Genomic DNA, 22,747 nt, shown 5'->3' with positions numbered 1-22,747 from the left:
AGAAAAACACACCTTAAAACCTTATCTTGTAAAAAAAAAAAAAGATGGCAGAGAGGTTTGCAGGTACTAAATGAATTCTGCACTTATCAAGTGTTTCAGTAATGTCACTGTTCTTAATCAACTACAAAAATTATTTGTTTTCTAACACTCTCCAGTGTCAGGCTTGTTTTCCCTTATTTATGTAAAATACGGAATGTGTGTCAGTGAATCCATTTTTCTGCCTTCTTCTGGCAGTCTGGGGGGAAAATCACGTCCTGGGGTTCAGCATCACCATCTGGGCAAGGGAGTGGATTGTTCTGCTCTGTTTTGCACTGGAGTGGCCTCATCTCAAGTGCTGGGGGCAGTTTTGGGTGCCACAATTTCAGAAAGATGTTAAACCATTAGAGAGTGTCCAAAGGAGGGCTGTGAAGGTGGTGAAGGGCCTTGAGGGGAAGCCGTGTGAAGAGCACCTGAGGTCACTTGTTCTGCTCAGCCTGGAGGAGACTGAGGACAGATCTCATTGCTGTCACAACCTCCTTGTGAGGGGAAGGGGAGGGCCAGGCACTGATCTCTTCTCTGTGGTGACCAATGACAGGACCCAAGGGAATGGCCTGAGGTTGAGGCAGGATATCAGGAAAAGGTTCTTCACCCGGAGGGTGGCTGGGCACTGGCACAGGCTCCCCAGGTTAGTGGTAACAGCACGAAGACTGACAGAGTTTGAGGAGCGTTTGGACAATGCTCTCAGGCACAATGTGGGATTCTTTGGAATTATTTAGGGCCAGGACCTGGACTCAAAGATCTGTGTGGATCCCTTTTGGGAGATTATATGATTCTGGAAATGAAGAAAAAAGAAAGATGAGTGCCCTGAGCTGTTGGTTTTTGCAAGTCTTGCCCCAGGGTTGTCTTCCCAGAAAATACAATTTGATACTTTTGTACCGAAAAACTGATGCAACAAATGTTTCTGTAGAAAATGTTACCCCTAAGTTATTTATAAAACTAACACTAAAAATGTTCACTCTTTGGTAATTTTTTCAATTTTTCTTTCAGCAACTTGACTATAAATCAATGGAAGTTTTTATGTGATAAAAGGAGTATATTTTCTCCTGGCTTGAGGAGATTAAATGAGACTTAAATAAGCTCAGAAATTTGTAAATATCTCTGCTTCTTAGGGCTGAAAATAAATGTATATTACAGGATGTCTGCAATGTTGAATTTTGTCCTTAACTTTCAGATAGCATCCATTTCAGCCCTGTGCTGCTCTCTAAGGCAGTAATGTCCTCCTCATCCTCTTCAGCATTGGAGATGGAGATCTTCCAGTACATTGATGCACATCAAAGTGATTTCATCAAGGTAGGAGCTATACTGCAGTGAAATAATGAGCACAGAGCTGGTGCTCCAGATGCAGGAGAAGTGCCTGTCACAAAGGTACTGAGCAGGGTTCCAGGTCTGGCATCAGGAGTGCAATATGCACTTGACACAGCAAGGCTGTAAGAGAGCAGGCTGCTAGGAACTCCTGGGGTGAAGGAGGGACTTGCATGGACTTCAGCAAAAGAGATGGTTGTGGGCATGCTTTGAGTGTGTTCAGAGAGAGGCTCCACTAAGCCAAAATGCACCTGCATGGGGTGTGCAAGCCAGATAGGATGCTCACTCTGTCTGCTTCAGAACTAGTTTTTGTAGGTTTGCTCTTTAGAAGGAGAGGAATCTTGGTCCTTGCCTTGTGCTTTCACTTTTGTCAACCCTCTGTGAAAAGACAGAAACATAATTAGTCCAGTTAGTATCAGTTGTGCTTTGAATCTATGAGCACTTCTGAATCCTCATGAGAACCACCAAGGTAGGCTGTACATAATGCAATTTCTATAATGCAAACTAGTCAGCATCTAGTCTACCTCCTCTTCCACTGCATTTTAGATCCAGAGTTGACAATGTGAATGCCTAACTGTGAGCACCCTCTCGGTTTAGAAAATCAGGAATCTCAACCCTGGGGAGACATTTAAGGGATTCTTCTCTATGCTGAAACCTTAGAGCATCTGTGATAATGATGTGATGATAAAGGAAATCATCTTCCAATGTGGGATTTCTGATACAAGGGCTGAGGACAACAACATTCTGGATCACCTAATTGCACTTTTTTTCCTGTGCAGGATCTGAAGGAATGGGTGGCTGTGGAAAGCGATTCTATTCAACCACACCTGAGGGAAGAAGTAATGCAAATGATGGCACTGGTAGCAGACAGACTTGCAACACTGGGAGCCACTGTTAATTTAGTAAACTTGGGGTCACATGAGGTGCTTATCTGATTCTTGGCCTTAAAACGTCATATCTACCCACGGGTCTACCTATTGCATTCAGTACCATGTACATGTATGCTATGACATAGTGTTGTTTTTTTGAAAGCTAGATACAAATTTATCAATAGTCCTGTACCTCCATGACACCTGCTGAAATCAGGTCTGAGAACTGAGAGCATACTGGGAACCACACAGGCAATCCAAATACAAATTGATGTTCTGTGCATAGGAGAGAGTTTGATGCTTTTAATTGAAGTAAAAGGACTGAGTTTTTTACCGGGGCTAGTTTTTAAATGTTTGTCTGTAATGAAGCATGAGAACTAATGCATCATTTGTCACTGAGCTTTCTTTATGAAGGAGGTTGTTTTTACAAGGAAAATGTTGTTAGAACATCTAGGGGTTAGCTACCTAGACCATCATCTTTGGTTTGCAGAGCTTCTGACAAATGACCCAAACTATTTTCTTTCATTGTCGGAAAGCAATAGGGAAGAAATCATCTCTGAGAAACCTTAGTCTCTAATTAACTTACCTTATGTAGCCATGGGTTTTTCCCCACCCTGGGCTGTTACATTCCTAATCTAACAGCAATTCAAAAGTTCAATAATAGTGATTCTCTTCTCTTTTTTCTGATGTTTTTGGTGAGGATTTCGATTCTTAGCACAAGGACCCTGAAGTACAGCAATACTTGAATATTTCAGGTCATGTCATTTGATAGTTGCAGAGAATGCCATTAGGCCATGTGGAGCTCTGTTCTGCACAGAGCCACATAAAGGTTTAGCTTTAACCTGTTTTTAAGACAGTCTGACATAGCTGCTACCTCCTGCCAGCAACACTTTTTCAGATTCTATGTTTGAACTTACAGGCCTCCTGCCCTCTGTTTGTGGTGAAATCAAACCCAAAATTTATTTGTGTGGCTTTTCACTATTACAGTGTCCCAAGAGACTCCATAGCACAAGGTTACCTCTGTCTTCTCCAGTGCTGAGAAGTGAGAGCTTAGTGAGGAGGGCATTTATGACAATAAAATGTTTGAAGACTTCTACAAGTCCAGCAGGAAATAACCAGTTGAGGAGAAAGATCTCAGTTTGTCTGAATAGGTTAGAACTGGATTCAGTCAGATTTGTGCACCTAATCAAATAAAAATCAATTGAGTGTAGAAGTATTTTCAATACTAAGAAATCCAGATGTTTTTGTACATTTGTAAATTTTAGAAGGTTTGGGTTTCCTTAGTTGCCTTTTTCTAACCTTCCTCCACAGCTGCCTGATGGCCAAGTCCTCCCACTGCCTCCTGTGATTCTTGGGGAACTGGGGAAGGATCCACAAAACCCCACTGTATGCTTCTATGGTCATGTGGATGTGCAGCCTGCCAAGAAGGAGGATGGCTGGGACACTGACCCCTACACACTGACTGAAATCAATGGTGTGCATCTTCTCATAACTTTTGTATCATTATTGGAACACACGACTGAGGTTCTGTGTGGGAGAAGAGTTCCTGTCTATTTAACCAAAGCATGAGGACTTCTGTGGAAATCTTTGGGACATGTCCAGCAGCTTTCAGCTTTGATGGTTGTTCTGTGACTAGTGAGATCCATCAGTGACTGCCTAATACTTGGTGTGGAAATACTAGCATTTTTGGTAGAAGCATGTGAGGACCCTTTAATGTAATTATACTTACAGCACAGCTAGCTGACAGAAGGAACAAAAATAATGGATAGAGGGTCAGCAGATAAGTAAGACCTCAGAAATCCTGGTTCCCAGGCTATAAGCACTGAGTTGCCTTTTCTCATTATCTGGGATCAATTCCCAACAGCTTTACTGGCATAATTCTCCTGTCTTATTCCAGTGTATATCCAATGGGGACTGCTACAGAAGCAGAGATACACAGATTTCAGATTCATGTACAGCGATAACTGTACATGATGTGCAGCTGAAAAAGAAATTCAATACTTGGACTTGGACTTGATACTTCTGCCATGGCATTTACCTGTAGGGGTTTTGCTGCTTGTTAGCTGGCCTGAATGATGTGTCCAGAAACTGCATATTGTGCAAACCCTCCAGCCATATCTGGTATGAATAAACAGTTCCTGAGAAGAAAATTGAAGCTCAAAAATTGGCATGTAGCAGAAACCACAACATAATGCATATAAAAGGAGGGAAAGAGAAAAAAAAAAGTGTACTTTTCCTTTGGGAAGCACCCAAACATTCATCACCTTATTTAAAATGAGTCAGTGAAATCCTGACACTTTTGGGACTTCTTCCCTCCATCACTAAAGCTACTGTGGGAACTGGAATTTGCCAATTACACAGAAGTGATGAGGGAAAAATCAAAGATTGCTTAAAAACTTTCCTCTTTTCCTTTTAAGGGAACCTCTATGGGCGTGGAGCAACAGACAATAAGGGACCAGTCCTAGCTTGGATAAATGCAGTGGAAACATTCAGAGCCTTGAAATTAGTAGGTATCAATGATGACTTTTTAAAATTATTGCTAACTTTTACTATTTTGTATTATATGTTCTTATTTTTTATTATATCTCTGGAGGGATGTATTTACATTGCTGAGTAAGATGAAACCTCTGTGTCCCAACAGACTATATACAACTTGAAATATTAACTATTTCTGATGCAACACTTAGGGCACTGGTCTCACTTCAGTAAGAGTTTGTCTTTGAGCATTCCTGTTTTGAGCAGTCTGTCTGCAATGTAAATACACTCTTACTGCCATTGCCCTGCAAAGAAAAACCCACAGGGAAGCATTCATTCAATATGTATTACATACATTCAATAGGTATTACATACATTACACAGCTCTGATAATTGTTCTGTTCTCTTGAGAGCTTTTAAAATGGTAAAATAACAGACATTACAGAATGCTGATGAAAAATCATCTCTGCTAATACATTCTGTTGATCTTTGGTTTTGTCTGCCTACAAGATACCTTCAATTTATGTGTCTGTGTGAAGGGAATAAGCATCTAAAAGTGTTCATCCAGAATGGGCTGTTATGTCACCAACAGACCAGATTTATCAAAGCAAATATTTTTAATGGGTGCATTCACCGAATACAAATACAATCACTCAGAGTCTGACAGATTTCTGAGGTCAGACATTTGCCTAAATTACTACAATGATCAACATAGCTATCTTCAAATAATTAATAATTTTGCAGTAGTCTTACCCCCAAGGTCAAGGTAAGCCAAAAATATACTTTAGGCTTGTAACTGGGTTAACTACCATCCTTTAAGCCAATTTGAATGACATATTCTGTTTGTGTGATGAGAAACAGTTTTCTGTCTCTTGTATGACATTATGGCACAAACTGAGCATTAAGTCTTGATTTTGTTAAAAAGTCCCCTTACAACCTTCTGGAAAACACGTTTTTCTTTCCTCTATAGTACTGAATTGACCTTGATCTCAAACCCTAGAAAACACACATTATTTGCCCAAAGACTAGTTGTTGTAAGTGGATATGGTTATGGGTTTGACATCTTTCTAGTTTTTTCAAATCACTAATAGTTATCTTGACATTTTAACAAACAAGCAAAAATGATTTTTTTGTAATTTGAAGCCTTTCTCTAGAAAACAATACAGACCATCAAACAATATTCATTAACAGTTTGTTTCTAAAATTTCTGTGGCCAGCTGATGATCAGTGAACCCTCCATGACACAAGTTCATTTAATTTTACGTATTCGTTCTTGCCTTTAATCTGAGCAGCAAATCAAAAGAGAAAACATCTTAAAACCTCGAATGAGAAAATGAATTGCAACAGGAAACTAAGTTGAAATTTATGTCCCCTATGGGATGTGTCAGCATTTTCAACTCCCACTATTCCATAATAAAAGTTCTCCTAATTACTCTTGGAAATGCATCGTTATGAACCAGCAGGCTTGCAAATTTATGAGTGTTAAAAAGACAATTATAGTAGAGTCACTGACAATGTTTTTATCACCATGTAAGTCTGGTGATAGACAACACTGAGAAAACCACAGCCAGTGGCTCCCACATGGGCAGTAACAGTGGAAATGTAAGGGACAGGAAATTTTCTGTGAAAATGCAATTGCTATTAGACAGTTATAATTTCCAAAGCAATTAGAATATTGAACAGCTCTGACAGAAAGCCTGCTTAATGAGACATTCCAGCAAGTTTTCTGAAAACGGAAAGAAGGAAAAAAGACATCACTTATTGTCCTCTGAAAAGGAATAGTAGATAAAAACATGAGGAAAAGAATAAGTTTTACTGGGAGCCCATATGTGTCTGTCACTGGCTTTTCTGATGTAGTAAGCTATATATCCTATGTACTCATCCAATATCTTTGTTATCCTAACACAATTAGCATAGCAAACAAGTCTGCTCCTAATTATAAAGCTTTTTTTAAAAGAAAAATTAAAATGCTTGTTTCTTACCCAGACTTTGCTAATTTTTATGTAGGCTATGCCAGTGAACTTCAAGTTTGTAATTGAAGGCATGGAAGAAGCAGGATCCTTGGGGCTAGAGAAGCTACTTGAGGAAGAAAACCAGAGGTTCTTCTCTGATGTTGATTATATTGTAATTTCAGACAACCTGTGGCTCAGCAACAAAAAGCCTGCCCTCACCTATGGGAGTCGGGGCAACGCCTGCTTCTTTGTGGAGGTAAAGGACACAGGTTCACTCCAGCTGAGCCTCCATCAGACAGGGATGATGCAGCTGTACCTACATCTGTATGCAGAGAGAGACTGAAGGAAAGCTTTATATTTACAATATAGAGCTTTCTTTTGCATCCCTTTTGGCTTCTGCAGATCCCTCTCCTCATTTCAGTTCCATTAGCCTTATTTACTTCCATTAACTTCTCTTCAATCATTTCTTCCTTTGATCCCTTTCCTATCCCATTACTCTCCTGCCACTCTGCCAGTCTCTTCTCATTTCTCTCTCTGCTCTCATGGACACCATCCCTACACTCACCTTTCCAACTCTCTCCAAAACCACCAACCCTGCCCTTTTGCAGCAGATACTGCTTGGTATAATGAATCAGCCTAAAGGGACTCAGTTTGGTTGGATCTCTGGGTTTAAAAGCCACACAAAATTTTTGTAAACACTGACAGGAGTAGATAAAAGTTCACTGTAGCCAACACGCTATATTTAACAGGCAATGTGAGCTACTGTGAAATAAAGAGCAGAAATTTTCATCTGGAAATGCTTCCTGATGAAGCATAAAAGGAATTCAGAGAGAAGATTAAAGAACTTGAGAACTAAAGAAAAATCTGCATTAACCTTTATGTCTGAAAAAAAAAGTTTTTTTTAACTGAAAGAGCCTTGGCAGCCTTGATTCAATTCTTCTAAGTCTTGGTTAAGAAAAATGATGCTATTAAAACATCAAAAATGATCTCTCCCTGCTAGTAGACAGTTAGCTGTAATGAGGTTTTGAGAAGAATAAACAAGTCCTTTGCAGGAAAATATTTTATGATAAACTCAAGTATGAAAATGTGTCTGGAAAAAGAGCCCATTTAATAACTCAAATGCCTCTATTCTAACGACTTGTTATTCAAGAGACCTATAAATTTTTATTTGTTGCAATCTTGAATTAAGATTGGACATATATTCTTAGTATCAAGCAAGATTATTTTTTGCCTTTTTTAAAGAAGATTTTGCATTAAATAAAAAGGTTAGACAACTTGAAGAATTTATTCTCCAATGTTAGAAACAGTAATAATATGCAAATGTTTAATGTATGATGTCTTTAATCTTACTGAAGCAAAAGAGGGAGTGGAGGAGGACCCTTGCTCTCAAATGTGAGCGCTACAGACAGCTGACTTTCTCTCTCTTGGTTGACAACAGAGCTGCATCTTCTCTGCCAAAGCAGATTGCTCCTGACACGATGTTTCCTATTTAATAATTAGGAAAAAAAAAAAATTACTGTTCATTTGTGATCTTGTTCAAAAAAACTGGACCCAGCAGACAGAAGAACAAGGTAGTGAGCGTTCACATGTAACCAGTGGCTTTGGTGCAGGTTGAATGTGGCAGCAAGGACCTTCACTCTGGAACTTTTGGGGGCATCATTCACGAGCCGCTGCTGGACCTGATAGCGCTGCTGGGTAAGAACTCACATCACTGCTCAGGGCAGCTGGGGAGAGCTGCCCATCATCACCTAGTGAAGGTCAGGGACACCTTTAGTTGTTGTAAGGTAAGACTCATTGAAGAAAGATCCTCAGATGTGGTCACCAATTGTTGCGGTTTTGTTGTGAGGGTCCCCAGGATGAGGTGAGAGATGAGAATCTGACTCCAAGTTCTTAGAAGGATGATTTATTATATTATGATATTATATTATATTAAAAGAAAATGATATAATAGAACTATACTAAAGAAAGAGAAAGGAGACATTAGAAGGCTAGCGAAGAATGAATAATAAAAACTCATGACTGACCAGAGTCCTGACACAGCTGGACTGGGATTGGTCATTAAGTTAAAACAATTCATATGGAACCAATCAGATGCACTTGTTGGTAAGCAACCTCCAAACCACATTCCAAGCAATCAGATAATTATTGTTTACATTTCGTTTCTGAGGCTTCTCAGCTTCTCAGGAGAAAAATGTAAGGGCGGTAAGGCCAGGACTTCAGACATGTCAAGCTGATGTCAGTCACACATCAATGAAGAACATTTAAGGATTACAGGCAACTTTAATACATGCACACATAGCAAAATCTGACTTTTTTAATGCTGCTTTGTATCCCAGTAGGATGATGTTTTCATGTCAGAAGCTGGGCTGACACATCACACACTCCACACCAACAGCAACTCGATTTTCTTAATAAATATGCAAATATATCAAGTTCAGTGAAGCAACTTGACAGATGCAAACAGTTGTGAGGCTCACTAATTTGGTAAAGAGCTAGGTAGAAGGGAGAAGGTGTTATGATTTCCAAGGGGAAGAAATACTTGTACCCCTTGTACTGATATCTGTATCTTATTTTGTAGACAGCCTTGTGGATTCCACAGGTCATATTCAGATCCCTGGAATCTACGACAATGTTGCTGCCCTGACAGAGGAGGAAAAGAAGTTGTTTGAATCAATTGAATTTGATCTAGAGGAACATAGAAATAACTGTGGAGTGAAAAAATTCCTCTATGGCACCAAGGTAACAAAAAATCTGTATGAATACTCAGCAGAAAGAATTTAAATCACCTATTTGTAGTATTTATATATAAAGCCACACTGAAAGATATTTTCAGTTAATGGCAAGCTCAAAATAAAATAAGGGAGCACTGAGAAGTAAAAGATAAATAAAATCAGTCTGCTGAAAATGTAAGGCACTGCATCTGGGGAAAGTGATCTGAAATATGAATAATCAATTAAAAGTAATGATGCAAAACTAACAGTGTAAGTCTCCCTTCCTTGCCTACCCCTTCCCTCCCCCTAACCCTAATCAGCCAAATAAAACATGCATTAAAATGTCTACATTTAGGTTACACAGTGGGAAAGAAGTTATATTCAGCTCTGAAAAAATGGGAGGAAGCCTTAGGCAGATATGTTTTGGATGGTCTTTATTTAACACAGATTTTGATGTCTGCCAAGCCCACCATAAAAAGCATCCAAAGCTACAAGCTTCTCCTTACCAGCAATTAAAAAGTATATCCTAAATAAAAAAAACAGCAGGTAAGGGCTGGCTTGCCAAGATTTCTCTGCATAAGAGTGGCAGCTGGGAGAAAGGAGTTGATTAATTATTTTATCACTAACATAATTATTGTGGTGTAGGTTCTGCTAACAGGGATGCTTTTATAGCTTTCAAATTACCTAAAGCTAGACTGTAAGAATCAGTAATACAAAAGTATAATGTAACTACACTATCTGAGTTTTGATACTGTACAAGGATGGATTGATGCTAAATTTATGTGTAGGTAAAGGTCTAGTCTCATAAAACTGAAGGAAAGAAGCAGCACCCTGAGGTTCTGCGTGAAGATCCGTTTATAATTTATACATTTCTCCTATTTTCCTTAGAGTAATAATCATAGTATTTTGTTTTCCCTCTGCATCTTCTCCAGGAAAACTTACTTACTGAAAATTATAATCTTTCCTATTGTGCTTTTTGGTCTTCATTAGTAGAATTTCTTCACTGCACTATGAAAATTTACTTTGAAGATTTTTAAAACAATGCTCTATTTTTCTCATTTTTTAAGAAAAACTGTTACCATCCAAATAATTCTATAACTGAAAGTAGTAGTATTTTTTAAAAATAAAAATACATGTGCATGGGTTTAAATTAAAAAAAAAATCAAATATCTTTAAAATACAGAAGTTTCCAAATACAAATTTTAGGATGGAAAAAGGTTGTTTATATACATTGTGGCTTGTTTATAGCCCTTATATTTATGAATTTTTAAGGGGTTCCAAATCCCTTTGAATTTTTTTTAAAGGAAGAAATACTTCTGCACCTGTGGCGTTACCCCTCTCTCTCTATTCATGGGATTGAAGGAGCTTTCCATGAACCAGGCATTAAAACAGTCATTCCAGCAAAAGTAATTGGCAAATTCTCAATCCGTCAGGTCCCCAACATGGACCTTTCGGTTGTGGAAAAGCAGGTAAGATACAAATCTTTTTTTTGGCCACTACTGTGTAAACTCAGTAAACTCAGTCTCTCTTAGCACCTCACAAACCTAGACTTGTAGTAAACTGAATGTTTTTAGCACTTATTTCTTCCAGGAGAAGTAGGAATGTGGGTATAATAAAGCTCGAGTGGTGAGATGAAAGCTTTTTTTAAAAGTATTTTCCCTACAGGTGGTGGAACACTTGGAGGGTGTCTTTTCCAAGAGGAACAGTCCAAACAAAATGAAAGTGTCCATGCCTTTGGGTGTAAAGCCCTGGCTTGCTGATTTTAATAATCTACTATATAAAGCAGCAAGAAGGGCAGTAAAAACAGGTGTGTTCCTTTTTTTTTTCCAGTTCTTAGTGTGTCTGTAAGTGTGGAGGGGCACTGTGCTCAACAATAAGGCAAAGCAGATTTCCCGATTCAGTGCTGCAGCCTCGTACCTTACAAATCTCATTGATTTTGATAGAACTACTTGTCAATGTCTTCCATACCTTGTTAAATTTTGATATGTTTTATAGGAGTAGCCAAAAGGCCTCGTTTATTATTTTTTGTATTGATAAGAAACCAGAGATTTATAGAGCAGAACTGATTAATGAAATCAATTGGCTGCACACTCAAACCCATTTCTACTCAGAAGCTCTTAGTATCAGCTCTTTCCTTAAATCTATGATAGCAGAGAAAACCACCTGGATTACACCTATTTATTAATTCATTTTTCCAATATATTCCAGTTTTTGGAGAAGATCCAGATTTCACCCGTGATGGCTCAACAATTCCGGTTGCCAGAATGTTTCAGACTGTAACACAGAAAAGTGTGATGATGCTTCCGATTGGAGCGGCTGATGCTGGAGAGCATTCCCAGAACGAGAAAATAAGCAGGTTTCTTTCATTTGTCTCTTTCTGCTATTAGAGAAGGGGGGAGAACTGAAGTCCCTTGGTACCCATGCCCAGATGGGAAGCATGCCCAGATGGGAAGCTCTGCTATGCATTGGGCGGCCCAAACCTAATATTTCCAGCACGCTAGATGCTGTGCTAAGCAAGCAAGCAAAATTCCCAGTGTAACACATACCATTATACACTTTCCACTGGGTGTCTACTCAGTTTTTAAATTCACTGCATTGGCAATTTTCATTTCTCTAGCAATGAAGATGATGGTGTGGATGGGCACTCTTCCATCACAGCATCTGTTTTGAAGTGCACCAGTCACAGACACGGTTCTGTGAGGATTTTGGGGGTTTTCAGTACAAACAGCTATAAAGAGATATTTATAGTCCAGGAACCAAAACTAGAATAATTATACAAAAAAATAGCTTAAACTTGTCACTGGTGTTTATTGTTGGAGGCACCATGGTAAGCCCCTATTCAGTGTGTTGCCTGAACACTTGTGCAAGCTCTGAGTCAATTCATGCTGAACTCTGGAGAGAGGAGAATCCTACAATAATTCTCAAATTACTTCTTGTCTCTCCTCATTAAAGCCTCAACGCTGTGGCTACTGGTAATACCAATTTGGGTATGTAAACCTGGAAAAAGTTTTCTGAAGTAACTCCAGAGGAGTACCAAATTGAAGGATGTCCAGCACTTCTGTGCGCTGGGTAATTTTCAGGGGTTACCAATATTGCAAATTCCTCTGAAGACTCATAAAACTTCACTGGACTCTGTCCCTAATTTTAAGAGCAGGATAACCTAACAAGACTTCATTGTGTTTCTTTCCTTCTTCACAGACACAACTATATTGAAGGAACAAAATTGTTTGCAGCTTTTTTCCTGGAGATATCAAAGCTACATCAGAATTTACATGAAACTTCCCACACAGAGACTATCAACTGACAGACCATATAAAGAAAATCAGCAAAACATTTTCTTAAATTTTCTAACTTAAATAAAACATATAAATCACATATTCAGTGGCTGTGAATTGGTGGGGAAAAAAATAAATGCTGTGCTATTTTCTGGCATTCTACTAAATGGCATGCATTTGTTGTATGGTTCATCAAGTGCTTTTATCCCTAATGCTGTAAAATGGGGTTAGGGATAATTAATTCTTGCTGAATGGAACACATATTTTAGTTTTAAACTTCAAGACAAAGGGAATTTATACATCCATTTTATCAAAATGACTTTATTTCTGTTTTGTAGTATCACTCTTCATGCTGCCTAGCTCACATTCCAGTTTCTGAATATAAACAATACACACTGCAGTTTCCTCCTAACTATATACAAAATAATACTTACCTAATTCTTTGAAGAAAGATCTACTGTCAAACTAATCTCTTTCTTTGTCCTTTACTGAAGGTTTTAAATAGGAAATGCAATGAAGTGTTCTTGTTGAGTTTGATGTGATGATTTGCCTATTTTTATCTATATATGGGTATAATCACTGAGGTAAGTAGAACTATAACAATAAACAAATATTTCCCGGTTTGGATTCTGCCTTCCATCTCATCCAAATCACCTCCAACTGTGCTGTGAGTGGTTTTAAGAATCACTTAATGTTTTCTTTATATTACTTTCTTTCCATACAATAGAAAGAAATTTTTGTAAACATCTGTTCTGGCTAAAGTCTGTCATCAGAACGGTGTTTTTCCACCCAATTAGCAACTTCTAAAGCATCAGTTTACATTAATAATTAAGTCAAAAGCAAATGATCTATTTTGAAATAAAAACAAAGTAGTTGAGAGCTCTGTTTGATGTTAAGGCAAAATAGCCAGCACAAAGCTTATCATTCAATCTAGATTTTTTTAAACTTTAAAATGTGATTTTTTACTCTAACATAATTCACACACAACCAAACCAATGGAACCAGTAGTGTTATCCCTACTGATTAAAAAAATTACCTTAAGTGAATTACATACAGTACTTGGGACGCTTCCTTTTTCTCCTGTTACCCCCCTGCAAAAATCTGCAAGAACAAAGATGGGGATGCAGAGACAACAGAGGGGAATACTCATACATTCTCAATAAACACCCATTTTCAGCTCTAGCTGAGACTCTGAGACAGTTCAGCTGCAAGAGCTGAGTAAGGATTCTGGCTCTGGCTGCTGATGGTGTTCAAGGGGAAAAGGAGGACTCAGCTCAGCGTCTGACTTCACTGCTGACTGCACAACTGCAGTGTACTCCAGGACAAGGAACAAAAAGCCTCAAAGACCAGAAGACTCTGGTTTGCGTATCATCAACCTGCAGAATAATTCCCTGTGGCTGTCAGTTCCCTTCACCTGTTGAAAGCATTTAGGAACCAGCATGGTAATGAATGTTGCAGGGGTGAGTACTCCAGTGTCTGCACAGGACTCAGGGCAGATTGGTCCATGCTTAAAAGCTATCACACCATAGAGGTACATGAGGGAATTTTGCTGAAATTTGACATATTTTAATTATATGTCTTGAATTATATTTCAAGACATATAATTGACATAAAACATTGCAATCTCTGGGCTTGCAGTGCTTTTACAAGTTACAGAATCACAGACTCACAGAATATGCCAAGTTAGAAGGGACCCAAAAGGATCATCACGACAAAGTTTTAGTCCTGTATAGAACCATCCCCAAATTAGCTTAAAACATAATGGAAAGAAAGCTCTGCACATAAATAGGACCCTTTTTTGGCAGAAGAATTGAAAAGTTGGTGAGATGGAGGCAGCAGATTTCATCACAAAAGAGGGATGGAGACTGTGTTTTAGGAATATGACTGCTCTGAAATACCACTATAATACATGCTGTCTATGTGTTCTACAAGATTATGAAGTTGGAATGGAAGATGGGCTTATTTATTTTTTACTGTTGCTCTTTGGAATGACAAATAAAATGGAGCCAAAAAAAGCGCATCATTTTATAAGCACAGATGCTCTCAGAGCAGTGCACTGAAACAAGATTCTGCTCTGAAATAGCCACTTAGTATCAAGTTAAAAGTATGTGAGTGAAACTGTGGGGCCATTGAATTATGCAGACCATCTCCATGCCTGCTTCAGTCCCAGAGGAGAGAAAGAGCATAAAACTTCAATTTCAGATTCTTCTGTCCATGAAAGAAAGAAAGCATTGAGAAAGCAACTCCTGTCCACAGGAGTATTGAGAGCTACTCTTTTCTTCTTAGATCAAGAATGAGTATCCACCCTGTCTTCCTTTTTTATTTTTTTTTTTTTTTCATATTGGGCAGCATCTCATCTGTGAAAAAAAAAGAAATGATACGCTTTTTCCTAAGGTCTGTAGTGTTATATAACATTTCTAGAAATGTTTCCTTTTGGTTGCACTAACAGCTACTTCTTGCCACAGAAAATTAAAGATAACTTGACAATACTAGTGTTAGAAATAAAATTAAAGTTTGCTTCTATTCATTAACCTTATTCTAGATGTGCCATATTCCAAATCAGAGCGCATTAGATATTCTCAAATTGTGACCAACTAACTACAGAAATCATATACACAATTTGTGTGTCTACATATGCGTCTATGTAGCTGTATATATATGTACACTTCCAAGATCTAATCCAGTCATTGATTTAAAAAAGAAAAAAATCTTGTCCATTTTGATTCAGGTTTTTTCTTACTAATGACTGAATAATGGGAAAACAACATTGTGGGGATGTCCAAAAGCAGCATCTGTATCTCTGAAAGCTTGATAGAGATATCAAGACCTGGATCATAGGATAATAAAAGGATTTTGGTTGGAAAGGACCTTAAGGATCAGACAATCATAGAATTGTTTGGGCTGGAAGAGACCTTTGGAAACCATCTAGTCCAAGCCCACTGCAATGAGCAGGATCAAGCAGATCAGGCTGCTCAGAGCACCGTCCAAGCTGACCTCGAATGATCCAGGGATGGTGCACCCAACCACCTCCCTGGGCAGCCTGTGCCAGTGTTTCACAGAGCCAAGAGCACACCTGACAGGACTAGGTGCCTGTACATAGCTGGTCAGGTTCTGCCCATTTCCCTGGTAGAGGAAGACTTGGCACAAGTTTTCCTTTTTTTTGTGGGCTGTACATTTGTGTTGTAGGGAACTGAACACTCAAGAGTGGGAACATATTTTTCTACTGATTATTAATGTGAAAGAATAAATTAGAACATTTTAATTTCCATTTCAAATCAGTGGGTTTAAGTGTGAAAGTTGCTTTTTATATTAGATAAACATAGTTTTTAATCCTTAAGTAATGTTTCAAAAAAGAAGACTGAACAGTGTGTGAGCTAAAATAATGTAGAATAAGATGCTGACAATAGGAGCTGAAGGCATTGAGAGATGAGCAGCCTCCTAATACTGAGAACTAATCAGGTCATCACTGCTTAGCCTGTGAAAGTGGAAATTAGGCTTACTCACGTAATTATGGTTTTACTTTTCAGTAACACTACTCCCAAGAAGTTTAACTTTGACTCCTGCTAGTTATTCCTTTCAAAATACAGCATTTGGCTTGTTTCACAAAGTGTTCTAAAATGCCTTGCTAGTTAAGGATGTTCATAGTCCATGTTTAGACAGGGAAGATTGTGCAACTGTGCTTTTATGTGTGACACAGAAGCCCATGCCACAGTGGCTGGTGCCAAAGAGACCCATGAGTTCCCTTGTTCCTGCTGGAACATTCCAGCTGCAAGTAACATGTAAAGTTAAACACTTATTGCTCCAAGGTGAAGCTTAACTGATTTTCAAGTTCTCACCTTGTATTATAGAATATCTAGAATTGGAAGGTACCCATAAGGATCATTGAGTCCAACTCCACGTATATCTGTATTTGGAGCTGGAGATACATTGTGCCCTTTAGGAGGTGTGTCAATAAATATTTTAAACAAATATATGAATAGAAAAGTATGAACAGTTCCTTATTAGCAGAGTGCATATTTGTCTGGTTTGCTCTACTGCCAAATATTTCAGTAATTTTCTCACTTGCATTCTTCAGAACAGTGTATGAAGAACACCTCCATGTTGCAGATAATTTCAACAAATATGTAGCAAGGGTTTTCCTGCAATGCTGCTACATTAGATTACATAAAAGTAGACCAGGAAATTCAAAATCATCTGCTAACAACACAAGCATGGTGGTATGCAATCTTGAAACCTCTTTTCTTATTTTTTTTCAGCCATGAACTTGAACCAGTGTGAGTCTTGTTTCTGAAGTCACTTAGAAGTCATTTCAACATTTCCACTGCTTTCTAAGGAGGTGAGTCACTGTCTGTTGTAATGGGAGGATCAGCAGCTCCCAGTTTTCTGCTAGGTGTCACACGAAATGAGTTGTTTGGATGGAGGACAATGGAGACAGTTCCTAGTTACTTTATCAGCTCTCAAAGAGTTTTAAAAACTGTAAATACTATCTGAAAATGTGCTTGTATTTTGTTATGCAATTTCACTCAGGTTCTTTGAGTGAAACATGCCACATTCACTCCTCAAGGCAGGAGCAACAGCTGTGTACTTGTGAAAGAGATAAGGGAAAGTGCAAACACACTTCCACAGGTGTGAAACTTGGAATATTTTTGCTAAGAAACTTTACTCTTGGGAGGGGAAAAAAGCCAAACAAAACTTTGCTTAAGCTACAAAGTCCACCCTGCATAAGGTGCATCCCAACAGCAATGAGAAAAGGTCACATTCCTTACCTGATGAACGTTTGAGAATTTCAGTGTGTAACCAGAAAATTCTTCCTTTAGAACTAACAGTATAAACCCATTCTTATTTCAGTGGATGTAGTTCTAACAGGACTAGGATGCATGTGTCAGGTGGATAATATGTTGACTTAGTGAAGATGAAAAATAAGGATTAAATCTCTATTTCATGTGGCAAACTTTTTTTGCATATTATTTTCTGATCTGCTACTATATTAAATTTTAATGTATTGATGCATAATCTACTTGATGTTTGTATTTGAGATAAATGTCTATTTGAGAAACCTGCTTTGTGAGTTTGCAAGAGATTAATTTTACAGTTGCAGAGCTGTAAATTCTGTCAAGCTGGACATTTTCAAACATAAGAGACAATACATGGTAATAAATGACTCTCATTCCACAGCAATAAATTATTATTAAAATTAGACGAATTTTTATTAAAAACCCACAGTACAAGAAAACTAAATCCTTGGAGGTTTGGCAGAGTTGGCCTCCAGACAGACTTAAACATATCTGCAGTTAAATGAAATCAGATGTTGTGGATATATGTGTGGATAATGTTGATTTTGCTACCTGTCTCAAAATCATTTTGATGATCTCTCACTGTGAAATAACATGACATGTTGGCCAATTGCATGTTCCCCATCTTTCCAATGCAATTACAATTTTCCTCTTTCTTGTTTTTATATCTGTAAGAATAATTAAAATATCACACTTAATTTTTTTTATTTGAGGAACTGAAGGGGAGCTTAGAATTGAAACTGTAAAATCTCTGTAATAGAAAACTGAAAATATTCAACATGACACACTCCTGACATATACTCTTCTGGTGTGAAGAAACAAGTGGTGGCAGAACCCTCATATGAATTTCATGTAGGTTTGCATCACTCTTTTTTTTACAATTAGAAATCCAAGAGCTAGTACTGCTTTATTTGTCTCCTGTGCATGCCTTCCTGACAAGCCATCAAATTCCATACACAGGGTTAACATCCTCAATTTGGCAGCAACCCCAACATTCCAGTGACAACTTCGAAAGACAAAGTTTCATTTAATCACAGTGGAAGAGCCAGTAAGATTCTTTCTACAGCTGCCTTTTTTGAGGGCTACTGGAAACCAAAATTTATATATAGTCCACTTTTAATTGAAAAACAGTGGAATGAAAAGTCAATTTTAAACAAAATAACAAGCAAACAAACAAAACCATGACAGTGACCCAAAACCATGAAAATCACCTTTATAAAATGCACACCGAAGTGTATGGGCCCGGGAAAAAGGATATTTCGCCTGCAGTGTTCTAGAGGTGCTGATGTATCTTAACGTGGGATTTTCTGGAGGGAACAGCCTGAACACTTAAAGATAATGTCCATGTGTAAAATTTCTGCCTGTGTGCTTCAAGTAATGGCAGTTATTTGTCAGCATGGAAAAAAACCCCACCTCTGATTTATTTGTATATTGATATTGATGTTTGTACCTAGAAAGCTGCATGCATGGAGACATAAGTGAGGTCTCCTGCCTGCATGATTTGTATTGTGTATGCAAAACAGTTTAGTTGTTGGTGCTTACAATTGCTTGCAGTTGGTGGTTATATACAATTGCTATCTATGACCATTTATTACTATTTATTTTTTAGATGTTGGCTACTGTGACACTGAGCAGACAGCTATATCACTACTGTTTTAGACTTCTGCATCTCATAGATGTTACACAGCTCTCTTACCACCCCTCAGCTGGACTGTAACCTGACTTTAGAGAAACATAACTCAGATTATTCAGGATGAATTATTCAGGATGAATAATTATTCATGGGATCTGATGAAAGATCACATGTGACTCTTCAAGTGCCTCTGTGAAGATACCTCTCTGCGCACATGCAGGGAGACACCCATGCCCCTCCCATTCTTCCATGCTGCAGGCTGAATAGAAAGTCTTTAATACTCCTGGCAAGACTAGGCCTGGATGATGCATCATTTGGGGGCCAAATGAAAGGATTTGCAGTCACTCTTTCTTTCTTTTCTTAAGTGGGGGAGCTTCAAGCACTATCTTGGTTTTCTTCAAATTCTTGCAACTTCTATCTGTAAACTTAAACTCCTATAAAAGTATTTTAATTGCAAAAAAACCTTTCAATCACTTCAAGCTGCTCAAAAATAATTTTTTCCCCTAGATTTTATGCAATTATAAGAAATTCAAATAAATCCTTTGTAGGTGTTCCATTAAAGCTCGGGTGCTTTCCTTCTTATTTTTCTCATTTACATTGTACTTACAGTAGCAGGAAAAGTTGGGAAACCATATAATTTTTGTTACATTTTTACCTGCCTGCATAAGGTTCTTTATATCACAACCAAAAAAACATTAACAAAAGGTACCTAGCGGTGGGTGAGCATTTTGTTAATGTAAAAATGGTTAACTACTTGTACTTCAAACAAGTACTTGGCACGCCTGGGCAGCGAACCCAGCGGGTAACACGAAGTGAGTCAGAAGGTGCCGCCTTTAATGACAGAGCAGGCATGGGTGACCTTGGTGGCACAAAGGTGCAGCCGTGCCCTGACGTGGCCACTCCTCGGGTTCCCAGAGCTGTCGTGGCTGCCCGGCTGCGGAGCGGGGCTGTGCAGGCTCGCTCTCCATCCCGTTGCACACCAGGGGCGGTGGGCACGTATTACAGCGCCTGAGTGGGTCGCTGGTGGTGAGAGAGAGACGGTGAATCCTGTTTCTTGATCAGAAGGCTGGATTTATTGATATATCATATATAATACATTATAACTATACTAAATAGAATAAAGAGAGAGGTTTGCAGAGCTGCTAGGCTAAGCTAGGAATCGATAGAAAGAATCTATAACAAAGTTGTGCCCAAGGACTCAGTCCCCTGGCTTGCACTGGTGATTGGCCCTTAATTATAAACATAGAAAATGAGCCAATCAAGAAACCCCTGTTACATTCCACAGCAGCTGATAATAATTGTTTACCTTTTCTTCTGAGGCTTCTACCCTCCAGAAGACGCAGAAATCCAAAAGAAAGGATTTCTGTGAAGAAATGTCTGCGACAGGCACGGAACTGCCGTCACGGTTCCCTCCTCAAAACCACGTCAGAGCTGCAGCCACCCGGCCCCAGCCAGCCCATCCATGCTCAGGTTGGCGCCGGCAGTGCCCTGGTCCCGCTGTGACCCTGCCGAGCTGACCAGAACACAGAACCCACGTTCTGCCCAGGCTGCCGTCCGGCCGAGGCAGTGCCGGAACAGCTGGGCCATGGATCACAGTGGTGCTGCACCAGCCAGAGAGCAGGATCACAGGACCACGGCCGATTCCCAAAATTGTTCATTGAAACTGTCCACTGTTAAAAAAGACCTTTATCGACTCTGTCAGGAAAATCCACAAATGCCAGAGCTTTAAGTCCAAAAAGGAGACAGAGGCGTCCTGTCTTTATTCGAATAAAGGGAGACTGACTCCACTGAGACACAAACCTGTGCGTTTTTTTCTCTCGAGGTTTTGGAGGGCGCAGCCTCCTTTTATTCCAATTTCCCGGCCGGATGTTGCCCAAATTCCTTTCCCCACTGGCTGAGGCACTAGGAAGGTACAGCCTGCCCGAACGGCCTATCACATATTCCCCCCTTAAAGCTCAGGAACTCAGGCTTGTGCAGACCCTTGTCTGTTTCAGGAGCAGTACTGCCTGGGCTCTGCAACAAACCCGCTGCCCCAGGTTAGCAGAGACATTAAAACCCATTTCAAAGACGTTAACAATCACCCCAGCACTGCCAAGTCCACCACTAAACCCTAAGTCCTTAAGTGCCACATTTACACATCCTTTAAATGCCTCCAAGGATGCCCACCAAACCAAATTCCATCAGTTTGAACAGCATGCAGCAGCAGGTCAAACTGGAATATTGCAGTTCGCTTCCTGTGGTAGTCAGGGAAAGGCGCTGCGGAAGATGACGCGATGTGACGGAAAGGCAGGACCCTCTGTTCCCCGTAGATAAGACCCTCTGTTACTCATAGATAAGAAACTAACATAGGAATGTGGCCCCACTAACAATAGGAATGTTGCCTCACTGAAGCCAGTAACTTTCCGCTCCTTACCCAGCACTTTTCCATTCCCTACTAACCATAGATAAGAAGGACAAACCCCTTTTTGACATAGAGACCCCTAAGACTATAAGACCCCATGAGAAGAAGTAATAAATGCCTTTTGACCGTCCACCACATTGGTGTCTGCGTGTGTCATTGGCCCGAACGGCCCAGGAGAGTGGGCCGTCGAGCTGTACCTCAGAACCAGGTCGCCTGCCTTGATCTAGAAGGCAACAGCTTCCTCAACCACACATCTTGAAAAATGGACAAAATAACTTGCATTAAAAAAGGGACGGTGTATATATAGGTGTATATATAGGTATAGGTATTGAGACTAAAAGGGTTCTTGTGTTTACATCCTAATTATTCTGTTTCATGTTTTCTTAGGGATTGGAACTGCAGACTAAGGTATATGCAACTTTTCTGAAAAAATTTGCTACTCAGTGAAAAACCAGTGGTGGTTAAGGAACCCTTATGGGTTGATGCTGATAACTTGATATCCTACAGACACCACCATGTCCTTTGGAGGGCCTGCCAGCGACATTCTACCTATGAAATCATCACTGAGTAATGGGGTTATTTCTTCTGAACAAATCTGGTGGGAAATCCCCTGATTCAGAGTTGGTAAGTAGTATTATGGTGACTGCCTTTATCCTGCTGAATGCCTGACTTCTGGTAATAGTAGTTACAAAGCTCTGTGTGTTCTGTACAGGAGCAAACACAGAATATTGAGTAGGAAAGGCAGGGAGAGTTTTAAGTTACACGGCTAAGTAAAGTGCTGGAACTACTCTTGGAATGAGTGACAATTCTAGCAAAATCAGTATTTTGGTGTGGTAGAAATACAGCAGCTGCAGAATCATTCCCACTGTCATATTCTGTTAGAAAATAAAATAGTCTATATTTACAATCCATTGATAAACTAATCAATTAACAAATTAAATTCTTGTTAATTACTCATTGACTTATTCAGCTTGCATTCTAATATATCTTTATTAGTGGAACTACTTCAGAACACAGAACAACTTTTCAGCACAACTTTAGAATTCTGTATACACCTAAGCCAGAACATTGAATGTACGGATGTAAACATTTAATAAGTACAGCTTATAACTGCAAAATAAAACTAATTGGTTTTGGTACAGGTATGATTTCTTAGATTAACAGCGACTCTGCCTTAGTTGCTACTTGTCCCATACCAATGGCTCCCTCTTCAGGCCATTCCTAAAATATGCTGCCTCTCTTCATTTTGTTAGAAATGTTTCAACTTGTTAAGACTCCAGCTCGCAGGGTCGTGTCT

At 39.1% G+C, this 22,747-nt stretch overlaps 1 protein-coding gene across 1 annotated transcript; it reads left to right on the top strand.

The window, feature by feature from the left end:
* The first annotated feature begins 1,236 nt into the window (after window positions 1-1,236).
* CNDP1 (carnosine dipeptidase 1) lies at window positions 1,237-12,746 on the top strand. Its single transcript, XM_058812899.1, has 11 exons — window positions 1,237-1,329; window positions 2,121-2,264; window positions 3,522-3,684; window positions 4,628-4,716; window positions 6,693-6,893; window positions 8,248-8,332; window positions 9,216-9,376; window positions 10,653-10,817; window positions 11,014-11,155; window positions 11,557-11,704; window positions 12,547-12,746. Exons 1-11 carry the CDS (start codon window positions 1,252-1,254, stop codon window positions 12,650-12,652), a joined length of 1,482 nt encoding a protein of 493 aa, XP_058668882.1. The 5' UTR covers window positions 1,237-1,251; the 3' UTR covers window positions 12,653-12,746.
* Window positions 12,747-22,747: the final 10,001 nt, after the last annotated feature.

This window comes from Ammospiza caudacuta, chromosome 1, assembly GCF_027887145.1.
Source record: "Ammospiza caudacuta isolate bAmmCau1 chromosome 1, bAmmCau1.pri, whole genome shotgun sequence".
Classification (NCBI taxonomy): domain Eukaryota; kingdom Metazoa; phylum Chordata; class Aves; order Passeriformes; family Passerellidae; genus Ammospiza; species Ammospiza caudacuta.
This window is presented reverse-complemented; position numbering and strand designations above follow the sequence as displayed.

Excerpts from the sequence above, each read along its gene's own strand:
- CNDP1 (XM_058812899.1), top strand. The coding sequence starts at position 1,252 with ATGTCCTCCTCATCCTCTTCAGCATTGGAGATGGAGATCTTCCAGTAC. Across the intron at positions 8,333-9,215 it reads GGACCTGATAGCGCTGCTGG|ACAGCCTTGTGGATTCCACA; the intron begins GTAAGAACTCAC and ends CTTATTTTGTAG. Across the intron at positions 11,156-11,556 it reads AAGAAGGGCAGTAAAAACAG|TTTTTGGAGAAGATCCAGAT; the intron begins GTGTGTTCCTTT and ends AATATATTCCAG.